The 18,299-nt window shown below is 52.8% G+C and overlaps 8 protein-coding genes across 8 annotated transcripts; 3 read left to right on the forward strand and 5 right to left on the reverse strand.

The window, feature by feature from the left end:
* Positions 1 to 418: 418 nt before the first annotated feature.
* On the reverse strand, positions 419 to 3,207 carry M409DRAFT_53996 (uncharacterized protein; the record flags this gene model as incomplete). Its single annotated transcript, XM_033812550.1, has 5 exons — positions 419 to 1,695; positions 1,771 to 1,982; positions 2,338 to 2,428; positions 2,862 to 3,072; positions 3,130 to 3,207. 5 exons carry the CDS (start codon positions 3,205 to 3,207, stop codon positions 419 to 421), a joined length of 1,869 nt encoding a protein of 622 aa, XP_033668281.1.
* A 359-nt stretch (positions 3,208 to 3,566) lies between these two features.
* Positions 3,567 to 4,751, reverse strand: M409DRAFT_53997 (uncharacterized protein; the record flags this gene model as incomplete). The annotated part of the gene is made up of 1 exon (XM_033812551.1): positions 3,567 to 4,751. One exon carries the CDS (start codon positions 4,749 to 4,751, stop codon positions 3,567 to 3,569), a length of 1,185 nt encoding a protein of 394 aa, XP_033668282.1.
* Positions 4,752 to 5,390: 639 nt separating this feature from the next.
* On the forward strand, positions 5,391 to 6,281 carry M409DRAFT_53998 (uncharacterized protein; the record flags this gene model as incomplete). The annotated part of the gene is made up of 1 exon (XM_033812552.1): positions 5,391 to 6,281. The coding sequence occupies one exon, from the start codon at positions 5,391 to 5,393 to the stop codon at positions 6,279 to 6,281; it is 891 nt and encodes a 296-aa protein (XP_033668283.1).
* A 1,589-nt stretch (positions 6,282 to 7,870) lies between these two features.
* Positions 7,871 to 8,791, reverse strand: M409DRAFT_22206 (uncharacterized protein; the record flags this gene model as incomplete). The annotated part of the gene is made up of 1 exon (XM_033806233.1): positions 7,871 to 8,791. One exon carries the CDS (start codon positions 8,789 to 8,791, stop codon positions 7,871 to 7,873), a length of 921 nt encoding a protein of 306 aa, XP_033668284.1.
* Positions 8,792 to 9,421: 630 nt separating this feature from the next.
* On the reverse strand, positions 9,422 to 9,925 carry M409DRAFT_66012 (uncharacterized protein; the record flags this gene model as incomplete). Its single annotated transcript, XM_033816754.1, has 2 exons — positions 9,422 to 9,533; positions 9,582 to 9,925. 2 exons carry the CDS (start codon positions 9,923 to 9,925, stop codon positions 9,422 to 9,424), a joined length of 456 nt encoding a protein of 151 aa, XP_033668285.1.
* Positions 9,926 to 10,707: 782 nt separating this feature from the next.
* Positions 10,708 to 12,845, forward strand: M409DRAFT_66013 (uncharacterized protein; the record flags this gene model as incomplete). The annotated part of the gene is made up of 6 exons (XM_033816755.1): positions 10,708 to 10,820; positions 10,870 to 11,149; positions 11,215 to 11,528; positions 11,592 to 11,621; positions 11,671 to 11,769; positions 11,813 to 12,845. The coding sequence occupies 6 exons, from the start codon at positions 10,708 to 10,710 to the stop codon at positions 12,843 to 12,845; spliced, it is 1,869 nt and encodes a 622-aa protein (XP_033668286.1).
* Positions 12,846 to 13,349: 504 nt separating this feature from the next.
* M409DRAFT_22209 (uncharacterized protein) lies at positions 13,350 to 13,896 on the forward strand (the record flags this gene model as incomplete). The annotated part of the gene is made up of 2 exons (XM_033806234.1): positions 13,350 to 13,531; positions 13,593 to 13,896. 2 exons carry the CDS (start codon positions 13,350 to 13,352, stop codon positions 13,894 to 13,896), a joined length of 486 nt encoding a protein of 161 aa, XP_033668287.1.
* Positions 13,897 to 14,113: 217 nt separating this feature from the next.
* M409DRAFT_54001 (uncharacterized protein) lies at positions 14,114 to 15,391 on the reverse strand (the record flags this gene model as incomplete). Its single annotated transcript, XM_033812553.1, has 2 exons — positions 14,114 to 15,017; positions 15,069 to 15,391. The coding sequence occupies 2 exons, from the start codon at positions 15,389 to 15,391 to the stop codon at positions 14,114 to 14,116; spliced, it is 1,227 nt and encodes a 408-aa protein (XP_033668288.1).
* Positions 15,392 to 18,299: the final 2,908 nt, after the last annotated feature.

An 18,299-nucleotide genomic window follows, 5' to 3' on the forward strand; every position in this document is an offset into this window, starting at 1 on the left:
GGGTTTGAAGCTTTAAAAGGGTCACAACACACGACGCCAGTCACTCGCCTGTATCAAGTCGCCAACGCACGCCGCTGACAGCGTAATTCACTGCTCACACCTCTGTGGCCTGAGGTTGAGGCGTTGGAATAATATAGTGTCAAGGAAAGATCTACTTCAACCCTGATGGCTCTGGTTCTGGACTATGATCTAAGGATGGGCAATGTCTCTTGGTACCACATGACAGGCTATCTCATAGTCTGTCGCATCAATGGCTTGGATACCACGGAATTCAAGGGGTTTGTGCGCAAACGCGAGTCCAGGCCGATCCTGGTACCATATGGTTTCCATCTCCCTTGCTGTATCTACGTCCTACCCCTTTCGCACAGTCCTTCGAAGGTGCGCCTGCTCAATCCGATATCTTCAACTTCGCCATCATCTAGACGAAGTCATCCATGTCTTTTGCCTTCTTCGCCAACTCCTCCAACATGGCGTCAAACTCGGCGTCCTCGTCATCCTCCTGTCTCACCTCATCCCCATCCTCCTCTCTCTCATCTCCCTCCTCGTTCCTCTCGCCCCTCTCCTCCTTTCCATCCAACTTCTCCTGCTTCCCATCCGTATCCGTACCCTCGCTGCCGTTCGACTCGGTTGCCTTCTTGATCGTAACATCCCAGAGGGTAAGCTCGCTCGTCGCCGCCTTGCGACGGCACGTTGGACAGTGCTCGCGTGCATCGACCCACGGCACAGTGCAAGAGAAGCAGAAGACGTGGTGGCAGTCGTTGAGTTCGCACGGAGTGGTATAGCCCTTCTTGCAAGCCCCACAGACGTTGTCCAGGAGCTGCTTCTCGAGGACGAGTTCGGGCTCAGCAGCTCGCACTTGGGCGGCGTCGATGATGATAGCACGAGATGGGCCCAACTCCGCCTTGAGCTGTTCCAATTCATCCTCATCCCACTCAACCACTTCTTCCGCTTCTTCTCCGTCTTCGACTTGGAACTGTCCCTCACGTAGGTCAGAAAATAGACCCTCGATAAAAGCTTCCTGCTCGACAATAGGAGCCATCATTGGGTGGTCATCGTCGAAGAAGGGTCGAAGCGACTCAATGACCTGTTCGACATACTCTTCGCGCCGTGCTGCTAACTCTTCCTTGATCTCATACCAGCGGTCAATGTGCTCATGAATAGCTTCATTGCTGGTGTTGGTGTCGTCATCCCGTACGATGCGTATTGCTGTGAGGTGCCAAATACGAGCACGACTGTGGCGAAGTCTCCGATAGCACTCGACGAGGTATACTTGCTTTGGAGGTTGCGTTCGGTATTCTTCGTCGACATGCGTGTGGTTCAGTATCCCGACGATCGCGTTCGCTTCGTGGAAGTTCGCCCACGCCTCCTGATACTTCCTTTCCGAGTCCAACAACTCCCACTGCTGGTTCAATGGTACCACGCTGAGGCAGTAGTGAATCCGCGGCAGCTTCTGATGAAATTGCTCCACCACTGCGCAGTGCGACGACCAGATGGGTAGAGTGTCAAAGTCAGACCTAGAAGGCGCCACTATAGCGTAGTCGTTCAGAGCCTTCTTGCACCCGTCCAGGGAAGCAGCGACAGCGGCGTGAAATGCGTTGATGGCTTCCTGCGCGCGAGCCGCAATATCCGGATTCGGATTGCGGTTGTGCCAGACCTGCCATTCCCTGCTGTCTTCGTCGACGCCCGAAAAGATGTCTGCCAGCAAAAAGGTCCGCATTCTATCCCAAGTCAATTCGCTACTTCCGGGCCATGGCTGTCGCAGTGACTTACATGGTTCTTGTCCTTCGTTGGGGGATGAATGGCTGATGTTGTGTGTTTTAAGTGTGTCTGTTTGACAAAGTTGGGAGTTGTTGGGGTGAAGAGATGTCGGAACGGTGACAGCTGCAAAGTCCAAGCTTTGGCACGGCGCACGGGCCCGCCAGGTGAAGAATCGCGCCTCAGGCAGATCAGAACGCCGATAATCAGACAGGCGAGTCTGATTTCTGGTATGAATGCCAATTAGCTACTTCTGGAAGATGTAGCCACTTTACCGGTCAAAAACGGCAACCAGGCAATGAACGAGTAGAACGAATCTCATCGTACTCGTTACCCCTGAGCCGGCAATGACCAAGAATATGCACATAATCGCACATCTAACAGATGGTGACAGGGCTGCACACACGTACACACTACTCTGCAATCACTGAAGTCCCGCGTTCCTTGCGCAGAGCATGTCTGAGACGTGGTATGAGAGTCACAAAAAGTCGAGTCGCCGGTGCATGCAGCTGGATCAATGATCTCGATACAAGTAAACCCATGCGTCTGCCACCAGCCTTTTAGCAGTCCAACCAGATGTACCTTCGAACTTCCGCACACCCCGGATCAGCTTCTTGTCGTCTTATTCGAGGCTTTTTGGGGTTATTCGAACCTTCCCGCTCTTGAGCTTGGACTGCACGCTGTATTCGATGCGCTACTCTCCATACTTCAAGTCGCTGCCACTGCCACTGCCATGTTCCTCGCGCCATGCATCACGTCGCATGCTCTCCTTGAGGATCGTCACCTCGAGCGGCTGAATGTGGTCCCACTCTGCTGGCAGTCGACACTTCGGTCACCTGTGGCGTACATCAAGCTCCTCTACAATGTGCTTGGAGCAGAAGACGTGCTCGCCAGTATTGAATATGCACGGATCGCTGATGCTGTCCATGCACACACCGCAAATGTTGTCGAGAAGCTCGCGGTCGAGGAACGGCAGGCCTTCGCCATCCCTTGTGGTTGTCCGGATTACGATTGGAAAAGTGCCATCGAACTGTCGCTTGAGCTCGCGAAGTGCCTCTTCGCTATACTCTTCCACGTCAGACGTCATGTCTTCAGCCGGCTCGTACTCCTCGTACTCCCACTCGTCGCATGGCCCTGTTCTTGCTCGTCGTCTTCGTCTTCCTCCACTTCTTCTTTCGACTTTGTAGGTAGAGCAGCCTCATCAGACACGCCGTCGAGGGTTTCGCCACTCTCTTGCTGGAGGTTCGTGCCGACCGCTATGTCTGGATCTGCTTCGAGAGTTTGACGTGGGCGAAACGGCTGTGTTGCGACGCTGGGCTGGTGACGGCGAGTTAGATTGTGTGGAAAGTGTCAACATCAACATACGAGATTTACCTGGATGGAAGACGTGGGCTCTTCATCGCTCGACTGAGCGACAACACGAAAAGGGGCATCGCTACGGTTGTTGGACATCTCGAATCGTGAGGTTGCGGTGAGAGGCGATGGAATCAGAACGCTGTCTTTGATGCTCGTGACAGGGTTTCAGTTTGTGTGTGTTGGTGCGAGAGTTTGGTGGACGCCGCCTCGAAACATGAAGTGGCTGTCACATGCTTGCTGAATTAAGGTTTGGCGCTAACACTAGAAATGCTAGCCAAAATTGACAACCATCCTCGCGGCACGACAGAGTGGCACCCTCCCTATTGAATGCGTATACCAAGTCACTCACCAGCTAGCCTACTGGATTCATGGTTCAGCCTCTCCTCCTTCTCCTCCTCTGTCTTTGGCGTGACTCCATCTTCGATACCTTTCATCCTATCGCGAACTCAGTGAACTCAGTCTTCTGCAGCAGACGCGCCAGCAGAAGTCTCGTCTTCCACTGGAGAGGACCGATACTGATTAGGCACTGTCACGTCTAGGAGCTGCAGGTTGTGGACATCCGCCTTCCCGCGACACTTTGCGCACTTGTTCGCTGAGTTGATCCAAGGCACGACGTAGCCGTACGAGAAAACGTGTTGACAAGTCTTGAGCATGCACGGATCCTCAATCTCGCCCATGGTGAACGAGCAAATGTTCTCCAGCAACTGATCTTCCAGAGGCGACAGAGCCGGTGAGCCTTTCTTGGAGGTGTCGATGACCACAGAAACAGCTGAACCGAGCTGAGTCTTCAGTTTCTCGAGCTCGTGCTCACTCCATGCCACCACCTTGACTAGACCTTCCTCCTGGTCTGGCTCGTACTCGACGGCCTCGTACATGGTGTAGTACATGCCTTCCATCAAGTCGTCGATCTCATCTTCCACTGCCGTGATGGCAGACATGCCAGGATTCTCTGGATCCAGATCAGCGCGCAGGGATGGCTTGAGGTCGCGCTTCGTCTCTTGCAGCTGAGAGTACATCTGGGCCTTCATCGTCCACCATCGAGTTGCCTCATTCCAGGCGCGATCAGCGCGAGCGTCCTCGGTGTCGTCTACGGTGTTGAATAGAGTCACTGCTCTGCGAGCATCTTCGAGCCAAGTTGCAATGACTTCTTCTCGATACTTGCGATACGCAATGATGATGCTCATCTGGCTCGGAGTCTCTTCTTTAAGGCGCTGAATCCGCGCTGGGCTGTTCAGTAAGTCCACGAGCTTGTCCGCAGCTCTGAGCAGTGCCCATGCTTCCCTTGCCTCTTGGGTAGAATCTACGAGCGCGTAGAGTAGGTCAGGTACCATGGTGCTCCTGCTCGCGTGAAGGTGGTGTATGAGGCCTTGGATCCTGTCCACAATCGTGGAATGGCCAATCCATACTTCGTCGACTTCATGTTTGCTCAGAGTGGAGTGAGCTGTGAGGCTGTTAAGTGCTCTTTGGCTGGCGTTCCGGTAGACCGTGGCAGCATCAGAGAGCCCCTTCGTGATCTCTTGTACATGAGCAAGAAGTGCTTGGGTAGGCTGCGAAGTCTGAATCTGAGCAATATCGTGTGCAGTCTGAGCGAATGGAAGATAAAGCTTCTGGAACGGCCGCAGTTGGACTTGATCTGCCATGGTACCCCTGAATACCAACGATTTCAGCCTGAGTCTGGATAATCCCGCGGACTGTGGGAGACTCCTTACCTTAACAGTCGCAGGTGCTTCGAAGAGGAGACAGCTCGCTGGATGTCGACGAATGCCTTGCCTGTCTTGCAGAGTATCGCGTCAGAGTGGCGGCCGTGATATGTCGCGCTCGTTTCTTCTTTGATACTGTGTATAGCGGGTCGTGGCGTTGGTATGTTCGTGTTGTCGGTCGAACAGGGGAAGATGTGTCGTTTCAAAGAAGAGCGTCTCTCACATGCGAGTGTTTTAAGGTTGCGCCGCCATGCAGGGCTGGCATGGGGGAGGTTGGCGGCGACCCTCAGCGCGACAAACGGCCATTCACTTGCCAGTAACTCGCTCCCCGTCACGCCGAGTTGCCAAGACAACAGCGCAACAGGCACCTCTTCAGCGTCCACGATGCACATTGAGCTGCTCGTTGCTTGTTTGACTTGAACGCCGGCACCATAACCACATGGCTCCATTCTTCCATCCTCCCGAAACAGCAACTCGTCAGGTCCACTTCTTCATCCGGCGGTCTTTGAATGGTTTCTCACATCCAGAGCAGGTCATCCACAGTCTCTTCCTCCAGTCAACCCGTCGTGCATCGCAGTCATGGCGGCATACCACTACAGCGAGTTCGCCAACTTCGAGATCCCAGAGTTCGAAAAGCTCGAATACGACTCCATGCCGGCAGCACAGTCCACCGCCTCATCCAACGAGAACGTCGACGTCTTGAGCAGCATGTTCTGGCTCTGCGCCGGCTCCTTCTACGAGGCGTCTGCGTCCGCTCACCGCGAATACTCAGAGCTGTCGCCCAGCAAGACCTCACCAGAATATCTGCTCGATGCATTCGAACAACATGACAACGTCCGCAAGGAAGCTAAGAACGCCATTCCACCCGGCGCGCTCGCAAAGCTTGATCCAGAGGACGCGAAAGTCAAGCAGGCGCTGCTCCTTTTGAGGCACGGCAATTGCCACGTCGCTGGGCTGCAAGATATGCGCTTCATCGTCGACGATCAGAAGCGATGTAAAGCTGCGGAGGCCGAGTACTTCCGTCAAGAGCAACTCGCGCTCGCCAAGGAGTATCGCGAAATCAAGCGCGAGATGTACTTCCACGAAGCGGACGTCACGGCCAACGCTATCGCCGACTTCTTCACCTATCCAGACGAGTGGGAGAGGGTTCTAGCTCGTATGCAGCGCGACTTCGTCTTCGCCGAAGACTACTTCAGGATCAAGAACTTTCGGACTCGTCTGGCCAGCATTATCGGGCAAATCACACCAGAAACCCAGAAGACGATCTCACTTGCTCATCCAGACATGAAGGAGGTCGTCGAGGTCAAGGAACAAGCTGATGTTGGCCTGGACGCCGTTTGGGACATCGTGCCACAGTTGCGCAAGAGAGAGGAGCATCGGAGGGAGCGTGGTCGCCGTCATTTGGAGATCTTGATCCGGAAGCATGAGGAGCTGAATTTGCGACTGCTTCTGGAGCAGACGACGCTTTGAACTCGCGTTCCACATCTCATGGCAACAGGCGCAATACACTTTGTTCGGCGAGCTGGGCAGGTCTCTGTCGAGGATTGGCAGAAGATAGGACGCTGACTGAGGTCTAAAGATTGCAGGCGTCGATTTCGGAATTGTGTCTTCCAGGCAGCCGTTGGATGCCTCGAGTTGACATATTTGATGCCGGCTCGAATGGTTGTTCGACAGTGAGGGTTGCCTCCTGGCCTGGGACTGTTGAATGCGTGCTGGGCATGGTTTTGGGATCTTACCCTGGAGCGTGATCCAGGAGCTTGGGATGGGGTTGCCATGGCATACGTTGAAGAGTTGGTTGTGGAACGGTTCGCGCTGGTTTCTTTCTTCATGAGCGATTGGTGGTGTTGAAGTCTTTGTCTTTTTCAATATCCCTCGGAGCGAATGAAAGCATGTGCACATCTCAATTCCGAACAAAGCGGTATCATTCGAGTATACCAGATCCGGCGGGCGTGATGGAGAGTCAGAACGCTTCTTCTGTCCTTCTTTGTTCATTGATCGGCAAACTCCTTGTTATACCTTACTCCTCGCCCAAGCTGTGAATTTCAATCCCGAGCATACGCACGACGAATGATGTGGCTGTATGCAGTCCCTTCTAGCAGGATATACAGGCCGGTCCACGTTCGGCCCTCTCTTTCGTCCTGGAGCTGATCGAGCTTCCGTGTTGCACAATCTTTCCGCTTTGAGAGTATGTGAAGCTGGAGTGTTGTCGTTGGCATCGTCTGATCCCGGTGTGATCAGAGCCGGAAATCGGGAGGTGGAGCCGCGCATTCGAGGGTGGGAAGCGGAAAGAGGTCAGGGCCGGCATAGTTTCGGGATTGCTTGACGTCAGGTCATGGGCATCAGGAGGCGCACGAATCATCTTCAGAGTATATTGTAGTTGTGTAAGAAGTAGTGTGTATCAAATGGGTGAAACGACGTAACGGACTTGTAGCATTGAACACGAAAGAAGCAACGGCATAGCACAGTTTTATATCCGCCGAGGAAATGGGATACTACGTTTGCTTCGGTCATCTGCATGCAGAGATATAAAGCTGGTAACGACGCAAGACAGGCAATGCAGGCATATCGTGCAAACAACAAGATAGCAGACCTCTCTTGCGCATGCCAGGCAGTCAACACCCCGAACGGTCATTGTTTCTTCATCCGACTTTACGAGGAATAATGCGACTTTTGAAACATCGCCTGAAACATGAAGATGAATACTGCCATTGCGCGTAATACTAGTTGTGGAGACTCGAGTCGCGGTGGATTTCTGCGACTATCTGTATCCTTGTAAAGACCTTGCACAGCTTTACGAAAAAGGGATGAAGAACTCCATGCCGCCCTGGATGTAGCATTCTCGCTTGGTATACGCCAAGAGAAGATTATAACCAAGGCTCACGCCCAAACACTCAACTCGCTTTTCACTCCGCCGAATTGGCCGTTGTATCCTTCCAAACACTGATCAAACTCCCATTGTTCCCGTACAGGCCGCTAGCCTGCATTTGATTCTTGGATCACTGAGACTATATTAGCGGGCGACTTTCTCCATCAGAGCGCAAGGCGACATACCTCGACAATCAAGATGCTTCGTGCTCGATCTTAGTGAGCTCGCGCAGACGATGAGGCTTCAGGCAGAAGGGACACTCGTTGCGCGACTGCATGACAGGAACCACGCAGTCCTTGCAAAAGACGTGACCGCATGTGGTGAAGACGAGCGGTGGGGTGTACTTCTCATGGCACATTGGACACTCGTCCGCGTTTAACTTCTCCAGCACCCGCTTGGCTTCTGAGCTGGTGTTGGAGCTCGCAGCAATTTCATCCACCGTCTGAGAGCGCTCCAGGTCGAAGTCGTCCGCTTGGTTTGGAGCAAAGTAGCTGCTAGGAACCGTGCGAGTGAAGGTCTCCCGAATGCGTATCGTCTCCCAATGTTGTGCGGGAACAGCGGTGTGGACGGGCGAAGTAGGACGAGGAGAGGCATCTTGCATGGCTCGTTGGCGGTTGAGTCCTCTAGTAGGCTGGCGAGCCAAAGAAAGCTCTCGTAGGGTGTGGAGTAGAGGCATGCCATCCCCGTGATCCGTAGGGGCTGGAACATCAGATGCGGTGCTTTCGGCGCTTGGTTCGTTGGGGTGGGCTCGAGAGTCGATGAGGTCAGGAAGGTGATCAGGATGCGTGGCGATTGCGGTGACTGGCTGACGGGTCACAAAGGTCCGCTCGAGCATGTCTTCGTGAGACTCCTGTACCAGACGTGCGCTGAGTGCATTCCAGCGATTGGCATTGGCAGCCATGACGTCTGCTGTAGTGTTTTGATGGGCTGTAGCGGATGGTTGCGAGGGGGCGAGACAAAGTGGCGATGGACGTGTGCCTCGATATCCCTGTGGTAGCAGCCTCTCGGGGATGGTCGTCTCGTTGCAAATCACGCCGTGGAGGAGGGCGGAGGCCACCGCCTGACGCTTGAGCTCCACCAACATCTTGCGCTCCACGGAGGTTTGTGGCGCCATCGTCGTGTACCGAACTGTTGACGCGATGTTTGTGAGATTTTGTGTGCGTGCTCGGCTGTGGTGTGGTGTGGGTGGGAAGAGAAGCGAAGATAGAGTGGTGCCAAGTCGAGCAGCGGGAAGCGCCGAAAATTCAAACTTTATCCACGGCTAGCGTCTTGGTTTCATTCACCTCTCTTGCGTCGCTGCCAGCCAGGGGAACTTCATTTCCATTTCAGGACACCAAGCCATATCCACATTCCGAGCAAAAGGCATGAAGGAAGAAGAGGCGCCTCTTCGTGTATAGGTATGAAAGGATTTGTATAGAAAGACAAGGACTAAGAAAGAGTCACCACAGCACTCTTCACCAACTACCTCTGCAGCAGACCAGGTTGGTTGACGACATGTTGTGCTTGGTCCTTACTTATACGATGAGAAGACTGCTTAGGGGAACACACTGGCTGAAAAGGCTTCACGAAGCTGTGCAGGAGCAGCTGCCTATTGCGCCAGTTCCAAGACATCCCGGACTAAAGGACAGTAATTGTCAAGTGGTCTATACAAGCTACATGGTCCATTTCTGGCGATTTTCGTAGAACAGACCTACTACAACTAGGCTCCACATGTCTTGGATGCTACTGAACTCTGGTTCGCGCTTCAGTGGGCAGCAGCAGCCCCTGTGTATCGCCCAAGCACAAAGCTACCTAGAAAGACACCCCCAAGAACCGACATGAAGTATCCAACGTTCATTGTCATCACCGCGAGCATACTGCGACGGTGTCAGCAAGAACCCATGAACAGAGATGGCCGGACTCACAGAAGGTAGCTGAAGCCAGCAATAACAGTATCCAAAACCGCCCTGAACAGCTCCTCGTTTACACTCCATCGAGCAGCACGAACCTCGCCCTCTGGCACCTTGACCTGATCTTTCTCGAAACCATACTTCCTCAAGACCTTCGTATCATGGCGATAGACCATCCAAGAATATATCTTGTCGAAGTGCATCCGCACACCAAGCAGGCCTCGGAAGATCACCGCGAGTGCGATGAGGAAGATGCAAGTTCCGGCATATTGTCCAGTCGTCAACGGCCACCAGGACTCGGACCAGAGAGCTGTCTGCGTTGATGTGAAGAAGACCATCAGCATCTCGTCCATCGGCATGAGCTGTTTCAGCAGGTATTGCTTTAGGGCTGTCGAGTTGCCGCTCGGCGGCATCCCGCCCATGGTCATGTTGTCCATGATGAGTGTTGTTGCAAGGGCAATACCGCTGTCTCGATGTCAGAGCTGTCTCAAGGAGTGTCGGGATAAAAGTTTCTTTGTGATTGGGGTGCCTCTGCGAAAGAAATCGAAGCTCGACGGAAACCTGGCTAGTACTTCTCTTCCAGACAAATGAGCCCTTGAGCGCATCGAGTTGACTCATCAACTTGCTCAACCCGATCTACTAGAAGGCATACGTCCCGCGTGGCACCCGAAAGCTGCCATGATTGAGTGAAGTGGAGTCGGCGTACAGCTCGCGGAATGCTCCCAAGTCGAACAACCATACAGTACAAGGGTCCGGGACTCACAACTTCATTGGATGTGAACTTGCTCAATGGCTTCGTATCGACGCCATTTGGCATGATCAACCCTTTTTGAAGACATTTTGTCAAGCAGAAGTGGTCAGCAGAAAGGTCTCGACACTCCGACGGCATCCAACTCAACAGTCTCAATGAGCAGAATGGGAAACTCGGATCGGAGTGTCAGGCCGACGAGCCTGGTGGCTGAGCAAGTTTCTGCAGGCTGATCAATGGAACGCCTCGAGTACGGGCAATGGTCAAGAGGAGAAATGGTCGTACATCAACACGCCAAGGCAGTCTTGTTGTGTCAAGCCTTTGAGGAGAAGTGCTTGGTACTGTCTTGTCTGACAACTTCTTCTCTTGGAGTTTTTCAACGACATCATAAACATGGGTGTTCCATGGCTAGATCAACCGCTCTCGCTCGCATGGCATCCGCCGAACGAATGTTCGCTGAACAATACCGCTCAATGCGAGTACCAGCTGGGATACTGGAGAAACTGGCAAGTCACTATCGAGTACTTTGCGATCTCGCGCTGATGATCTGGCCAGGAACATCGCAGACTACCACTATGCGCTCCCAGCTGTGGCATTCTTTCTGGTCGCCATCGTACTCTTCGCCATCGCCAACATTGCCGAAGAGTTCCTGCCAAAAGTTGCATCGCAGTCAGGTCTCGCACGGAGAGTCAAACGCGTTGCTCGATATCTGTCGTATCGTAACTTTCGCATCAGTTTCTTGGACTGGAACTCTGCGCCGCTCGGTCTGCTGCTGTTGGGATCAGTCGGGCTCATCTACTTTCTATGCATGACCCTCGTTCCTCAGCCGTACTACGTGAGAGCTTCCATAATCACAGACTTCCCAGTGATAGTCTAATAGCTGACGTCTGAACTTCATAGTGGCCAAACACCCCAACAGTCGACCACGGCGACCAACCGCCCATCGTCACAAGATCAGGCTGGCTCTCAATCGCCTGCCTGCCATTCGTCTTTGCAACGGCCGGGAAGAGTAACCTGATCACCGGCATCACAGGCGTCTCCCACGAGAAGCTGCAGGTCTTCCATCGATGGATCTCATACGCTTTCTTCGTCACTGCTCTTGTGCATACATTCCCGTTCATCATCTACCATATCTCGATTGGTGATATGGTGGACCAGTGGAATACGCAGATCTACTACTGGACCGGGGTCATTGCTATTATTGCCCAGGCTTGGTATGCTTCTTCATGCATACGATCAGGAACGGTGTGAGATGCTGATGCTAACTTTGCTGGCAGGTTGACCTTCGCTTCATTTGGCCCTCTTCGGTATGATAACTTTCCGTTCAGCAACACCGACGAACTGACCGTACGACAGCGAATGGTGCTACGAGTGGTTCAAATTCTCACACTTCGCCGCCGCCCTGATTTTCATGATCTTTCTCTTCTTCCACTGTGACGGCGAGTTCTCAGCATGGTATGTCTCTCACACGCACTCGATCTGCACAGCTGCTAACCAGGCCCAGAGACTACTTCGTAGCAACCGGCGTTCTGTTCTCAGTCTCCTGGCTTCACCGGCAGATCAGGATATACTTTGAGCACGGCTTCGGCCACAAGGCTGAGCTGCGTCTCGAGGCAAATGGCTTCATCAGAGCCAGCATACCCACGTCAGCTACGTGGAGAGTCGGCCAACACTTCTTCGTCCGCTTCTTGACACCTGATCTACATGCTCTCACGACACATCCGTTCACGGCATGCTCGTTGCCTGAGCCAGCAGATATGCACGATTCGAAAGCGAATGAGCTGGTTTTCTACATCAGACCCCGTGGCGGTATGACCGCCAGACTTGCTCGTTCTCTCGAAGCCAGTGGCCAGAGGTCTTTGCGAGTGCTGCTGGATGGTCCATATGGCGGAGTTGATATGCGCAAGCTTGAGAGCAGCCACCGGACAGTCATCATTGCCGGAGGCTCAGGGGCTGGTTGGACTCTGCCAATTGTAGCTGCTCATCTCAGGAAGCTGGGGTTTCTCACTTCGTCTGGCCAAGGCGACGTCTTTCCCAATCTGAGACTCATCCTAGCAACTCGGAACATTGACACCAAGCAGTGGTTTGAGGATGCGGTCCGCGATCTGATTTCCACCTTCGACCCCGAGAAACGACACAGCCTCGCTGAGGTTGACATCTTCTACACGGGGAACGAGCCAAGCTTCGAACGACCACAGCTACGACAGCGCTCATCCGAGAAAGTGGTATCAGATGAAGACTCAGTGTCCAAGGCCATCGCAGCCAAGGAGACCATCAGCAGCACGAGCTCTACCTCCTCTTCGAACCGGAACATCGAGGTCCGCCATCACACCGCTAGACCAGACCTCCTCTCAATGCTCAACGAACAAGGCGCATCGCTGAATTCTGGCACACAGCTTGGTGTTTACGTCTGTGGCCCGTTGTCCATGCAAGCGTATGTGGCGAATGCAGTCGCTGCTCAGCAGCTGTCGACGATGAAAGATGGGGCGAGGGATATCTATCTCCACATGGAGCACTTTTCGTGGGCGTAGTCAAATCGGAGCATTGGTCGCTGGAGGTTGCATGAGTTCTTTCGTCGTCCGCCATTGCTACTCAAAACGGCACTAAATCTCAAAGGGAGTACTATCGGCGCAGACATTGTTACACACGGCTTCCACAGGATCTCTATCCCTTCATCAAAATACGCTGCCCGCAGATCGGTGGAGTAGTCCCAAGTCGAGACTCCTAACATAGAAAGGAAATGTCTCAACTTCGAGGCACAGGTACACGGGATCTTCAGCACAAGGGACATTACTAGCATCCTCGATGGGTGCGCCACATCTGCAGAAACATGCTCCTGGAATCTTGCAACGCCATGTTTCCTCATTGAGGTCAGTGCAGTTGTGCGCCAACGCACCACAGGAAAATCCCCCCATCTGCACCCTCAAGCCCCAAGCAGAGAATATATTAAAGCCTCGCAGCCCATCTAAACTCCGCTGTCTTAGGTTAATTTCGCCTCCTTTCACTCCTACAATCTTCTTACAACCCTCAAAGCCATGTTATTATCCCTCTTCCCCCTCATTTCAACCCTCCTCACCGCCACCACAGCCACGCCCTCTCCCATCGCCCAAAGCCCACTCGCATCCTCGCAAGGCCGCTTCTCATGGACAGACCTCGGCCTTCCGGAGGACATCCTCCAAATCTCAAAACTCACCATCGATCCAGATGCCCTCGAAACGTAAGCCCCCTGCCCCCTGGCCCCAAGTCCCACAACCGCACACATCTCACACCTCAGCCAGTGGAACCAACTACACCATAACCCACACTGGGACTTTATCCGCCGACCTCGAAGAAGGCGCAACGGTAGACCTGACGATCAAGCTCGGGCTGATCAAGTTGCTTGCCACGACGATCGATCTCTGCGATAACGAGTATTTGAAGCTGGAGTGTCCTGTTGCGAAGGGGGAGGTCAGTTGGACCACGGAGTCGGCTATGCTGCCGAGGGAGGTGCCGAAGGCGAAGTTTAAGATTCAGGCTGTTGGGTTGACGGCGGAGGACGAGGATTTGTTTAGTGTGGAGGCGGAGGTGGATTTTAGGGGGTGAGTGGGTTGGTTGGTGAGGGGTGAGGGGGTTGGTGGGATAGGTGGATGGGAGGAGAAGGATGCTTGGGTGTGAGGTTGTCGAGGTGTTGATTCTCAGATCATTGCACATGCTCGTTCATTCCATAAAATGCACTACTGAAACCATGCTATCGAGATAAACAACTCCATCTCCATTCCGGCCTCATTTCCATAATATCCTCATCATCCATGCATTCCCTCTAGGTCAAGGGGATCGGGCATCCCAAGTTATCAAACTCAGGCGCAACCCTCGTCAAAAGGAACGAGATAGCCTCCACAGTCGGCGTAACAATCCCGTTCAGCGTGCTCGGCACACTCTGCGTAGCAAGTTGGTACAGCAAACAGCTAACCGCCGCAGGCTGGATATCCTTCTCAATCGTTCCATTGCTGATAAGATCTCTCCAATCCAGCGGCGCAAAGGTGTTATCGCCGACATTGCCACCAAACGGACGTGGGTTGAGGAGGTACATCTTCAGAATCTCCTGGGTGACGAGACGGTTGCTGTAGGGTTCCACGCGGTTGATCCAGTTGTTCGGCAGACGCTCCTCGATGAAGAAAGAGTTCATGGTCGCCTGGTCGGGGATGTAGTCTGGGCCGGAGGGGAAGAGCTCGTAGAGGAAGGAGGCGGCGCCGAAGAGGAGGAGTGACAGGGGGCCGAAGAAGAAGTTGGGGTTCTCCTGCACGGATTGGTCCCAGCGCTCGCCGCGGTAGATGGCGAGGTTTTCGACGTTGTGGAGGCCGCCGGTGGTGGCGGACATCATGTCGAAGAGGGTGCGGTTGAATTTGAAGTTGTCGCCCTTGCCGGTGAAGAAGTCGTTGCGGGTGAGCGAGGTGTCGGCTTCGAACTTGTTGTGGCCCGCGAGACCTGGCTGGCTGCCGGTCAGGAGGGGGTTGAAGGAGGTGCGGGTGGTGGCTTCGCAGCCGATGGAGAGTTTGGTGGTGACGAGGTCACCGTCGGCTTGGAGGCCGAGGAAGGCGAGGAGGTTGGCGAGGTCGTAGCCGACGTTGTAGACGTTCTGTTGGGCGTCGACGAGTTCGTTGTAGGTGACGATGCCGTCGCGGGCGAGGAAGCCGTGGTTGGCGGCGGTGTTGAGGCCGGGGCAGCTAAGTCAGGAATCAGTCTTGGGCTATTTGAGGGAGATTTGGAGTGCTTACGGTCCGCGAATATCCCTCGAAGTAGGCGCAATGAAGCGATGGGCAGCATCACCAGGAGCAGGCACCTGGTAACCACCAACGCCATTTCCGGCCCTGCCGTTGATGGCGTTGTTGTACTGGCCTGGCTGGATGGGGACAGCATTAACGTGGTTGGGGTTGAAAGGGCATTGTGCGGCACTGCCAGGGCCTTCTGGGACCTGTTGACGCTTGAACAAGTCCCTGTTGGGGAGCATGGAGGAGTCGACGCCTGGTCCGTTGACAACCCATGGGAAGGCATAGGCCGCCTCAGCGGCGAGGATGGTGTAGGCAGCGTAGGATCTCATTGTTGGAGACGTGACGAGACTGAGGGGGGTGTCAATGGAGGAAAGTGCCTCTGTCTTATAGAAGGCCTCTGAGTCGCTGCTGAATCAAGTTGACAACTGCAGATCTCATGCTCTATTTGTAATTTTTCGAACTTCGAATCTTCAAACACTCGTATAGCCACGCAGTCATTACGAACTGAACTTCCACCGAGGAACCTGACGATGTTCGTTACAACCTCCGCATTTTGTTGTGTAGAGTTCGACACGGTCGCTTGCCATGCAAATGCCATGACCTGTGTAAGAGGCCGCAGTAGTGAAGCAAGTATCCACGTTGTGTGACCACGCTCACGATCTAGTGCAGAAATCTGGGCGCTTCGAAATGGGAATGTCGTGGTTGGTTGGGCGTTGCAGCCACCGCGGTCAGAGGGTCTTGCTGTCACACACTCTCCGCGAAGGCTTGCGCATTTGGCGGAGGCGGCGTTCAAGGCGTGGTCTTGTTCGAAGGCGAATGCGGGCTTGGACGCTTGGAATTCGCATTGCCGTCTTGGCTGTAAGGCCAGCTGGGGTCAGTCGGAGAACCGTTGGGGAAATGCTTCGGTCTAAATGCTTTAGAATAGTTCCAGAACCCAGTAGTGTTGATCTAGTATCTCGACGGCGACGTTGCAATCGTCTCGTTAGCTTGTTCACCCACACAATAATGGTTGTTGGACCGGGTAAACAGCATAGGCTAAGACGCCCAGCCGGCGATCCGCCCCTAAGCACCTTAAGGTCCTACGCCACATACGATCTTTCTCCTTCCTTTTGCAGACAAAATGCGGGGATGGCGGTGCTTGGAAGCACTATTCGCTGTCGTTGCGCCTCTCCACCGAGGAAGTTGCTGCGTGTGTATTTCTGAGTGAGGCTCTTGGTGGTAAGGACAAGGTGTGGCTGGCTTGGTGTTTTAAAGTTAAAACAACGTCGTCTGTCTGAACTCTGTTGCTGTCGATCTTTTCTCGTGTCTGCACATTGTGTTGCTTGGCGGGTAGGTCGAGGCGTGGAGGTCATGCGGAGTGGTAATCAGGAAGATTCAATGCGGAGATTTTAGGAGCATCTGGCGATGAGGCATGCTTGTGGCGTTGGGGAAGCGACGCTCTGTTGGGTCGTGGCTGCTAGCAAGGACAATACCAGCCGAGCCTCAACGTATTGCCCAAACAGGCTACTGCATGAACCTCTTGGAAGCAGGTAAAAGTTGCTGACTGAGTTACGACCAAACATTCAGAGCGTCAGCTGGGGAAGCCACCTTGTCATTTCTCTTGCTGGAGTCCGAGGTCCATCACCGTTGGGATTGCTAAGGCAGTCTTCTCTGCTCAAGAGAGGGGAACTGTTGTAGATAACCAGTCCCTGTTCTGAGTACGGAGCAAGGTACTACAGTCCCCAGCACAAACGTTAGCAACCCCTACTAGTTTAACTGTCAACACTAGTCCTATATAGATATATGATCATCACTACTACTTTGTATGCCCCCTATTGTTGTTAATAACTGCTTGACACCTTTCCCTTATACTTTAATAGACTCTAGCTATATTAGAGATTAATAGCCTTGCCTATTTAATCTGTACAGCCCTTATAACTTCCTCTCTTATCGTAGGGAAGTACTAGCTAATCCTATACTTTAAAAGACTCTATATGTTACGGGCACGTGTTTGCGATAGTGCTACGTAATATAAGGTAACCGGAGCGCCCGGGATAGCGGCGCTTGTCGGTCGACTTTACCTAACCGATCGAGGCGACGAGGTCGGCTTAACCGGTTACTACGGTTACTACTAGGCGTTAGTGTATATAGAGAACGGCATTAAGCTTATCTTAATAGCGTTTAACTTATTATTTAACCTCAGTAATTGGAATACGATTATACTAGAACCCCTACCCCTCCACATTGTTAGGTACCTTCCCTAGACTACCCTAACTAGACCAAACCCCGTGACGACACTCTTAAAGGTCACCTAACGTAATAGAGTCGAGGCTATAATAACTTTAAACGCCCTAAAAGGATATCTACTACGGGAAGCACTCGAGGAGCACCGGCTCTAAGCGATAGTAGACGTTCTAGTAGACGCCTAGACCTAATAAACATCGACAGCTAATCTCGAGCTATACTCGACGACGATGTTTAGTCCGACTCCGACGAACGTAAAGGAGGATAGAAACCTTCTAAGCTAGACTTGTTTTATAGTGATCGACTAAAGCTCGAAGGATAGCTTAACTAAATAAGAATGTACATAGAACTTCAAGGAGTCCCGAACGATTATAGACGAACATTACTCGCTACGACCTTTTTACGTAGCAATACGGGACACTAGATACAACTACACGTCACGGCCTTTCTTAAGAACCGTAACGATAATACCGAGGGACTCTTCGAAAACTACGGCGTCTTTAAGTCCAAGCTCAAGGAACTGTTTAGCGTTTCGAATAAAGCATCTTAGGCCGCGCGAGTTATCTAAGGATTGAAGCAAACTAAATCGGCCTCGGAGTACACTACTAAGTTTAAGGAGTACGCCTAGTTCCTTTTATAGAACGAGCCGGCTAAGATAGTTATATACAGGAAGGGACTGAAAGATTTAGTTAAGGATAAACTCAATCGATTTAAGTTCATAATAGGGCGACCTATCGGTAACCTAACGTCGCTCTACCTCAAAGCTATAGCGGTAGACGATTAGTTATACGAACGACAAATGGAGAAACGCTAGGACACCGGCTACGCGAACGGAATTCCCGACTATCGTCGTTACGGTACTAACAAGTAATAGGGGGCTAGTCGACGAGACCCCGATACTATAGATTAGGAACATATAACGACGAGATAGTTAAACAATATTAACAAAGGGAAACGTAGTCGGAAGGGTAATAATAATCGAAAGAAGGGTTAGGGACCTAAGAAAGAAGGATT

Source organism: Zasmidium cellare (assembly GCF_010093935.1).
Source record: "Zasmidium cellare ATCC 36951 unplaced genomic scaffold M409scaffold_15, whole genome shotgun sequence".
In the NCBI taxonomy this organism is placed as follows: domain Eukaryota; kingdom Fungi; phylum Ascomycota; class Dothideomycetes; order Mycosphaerellales; family Mycosphaerellaceae; genus Zasmidium; species Zasmidium cellare.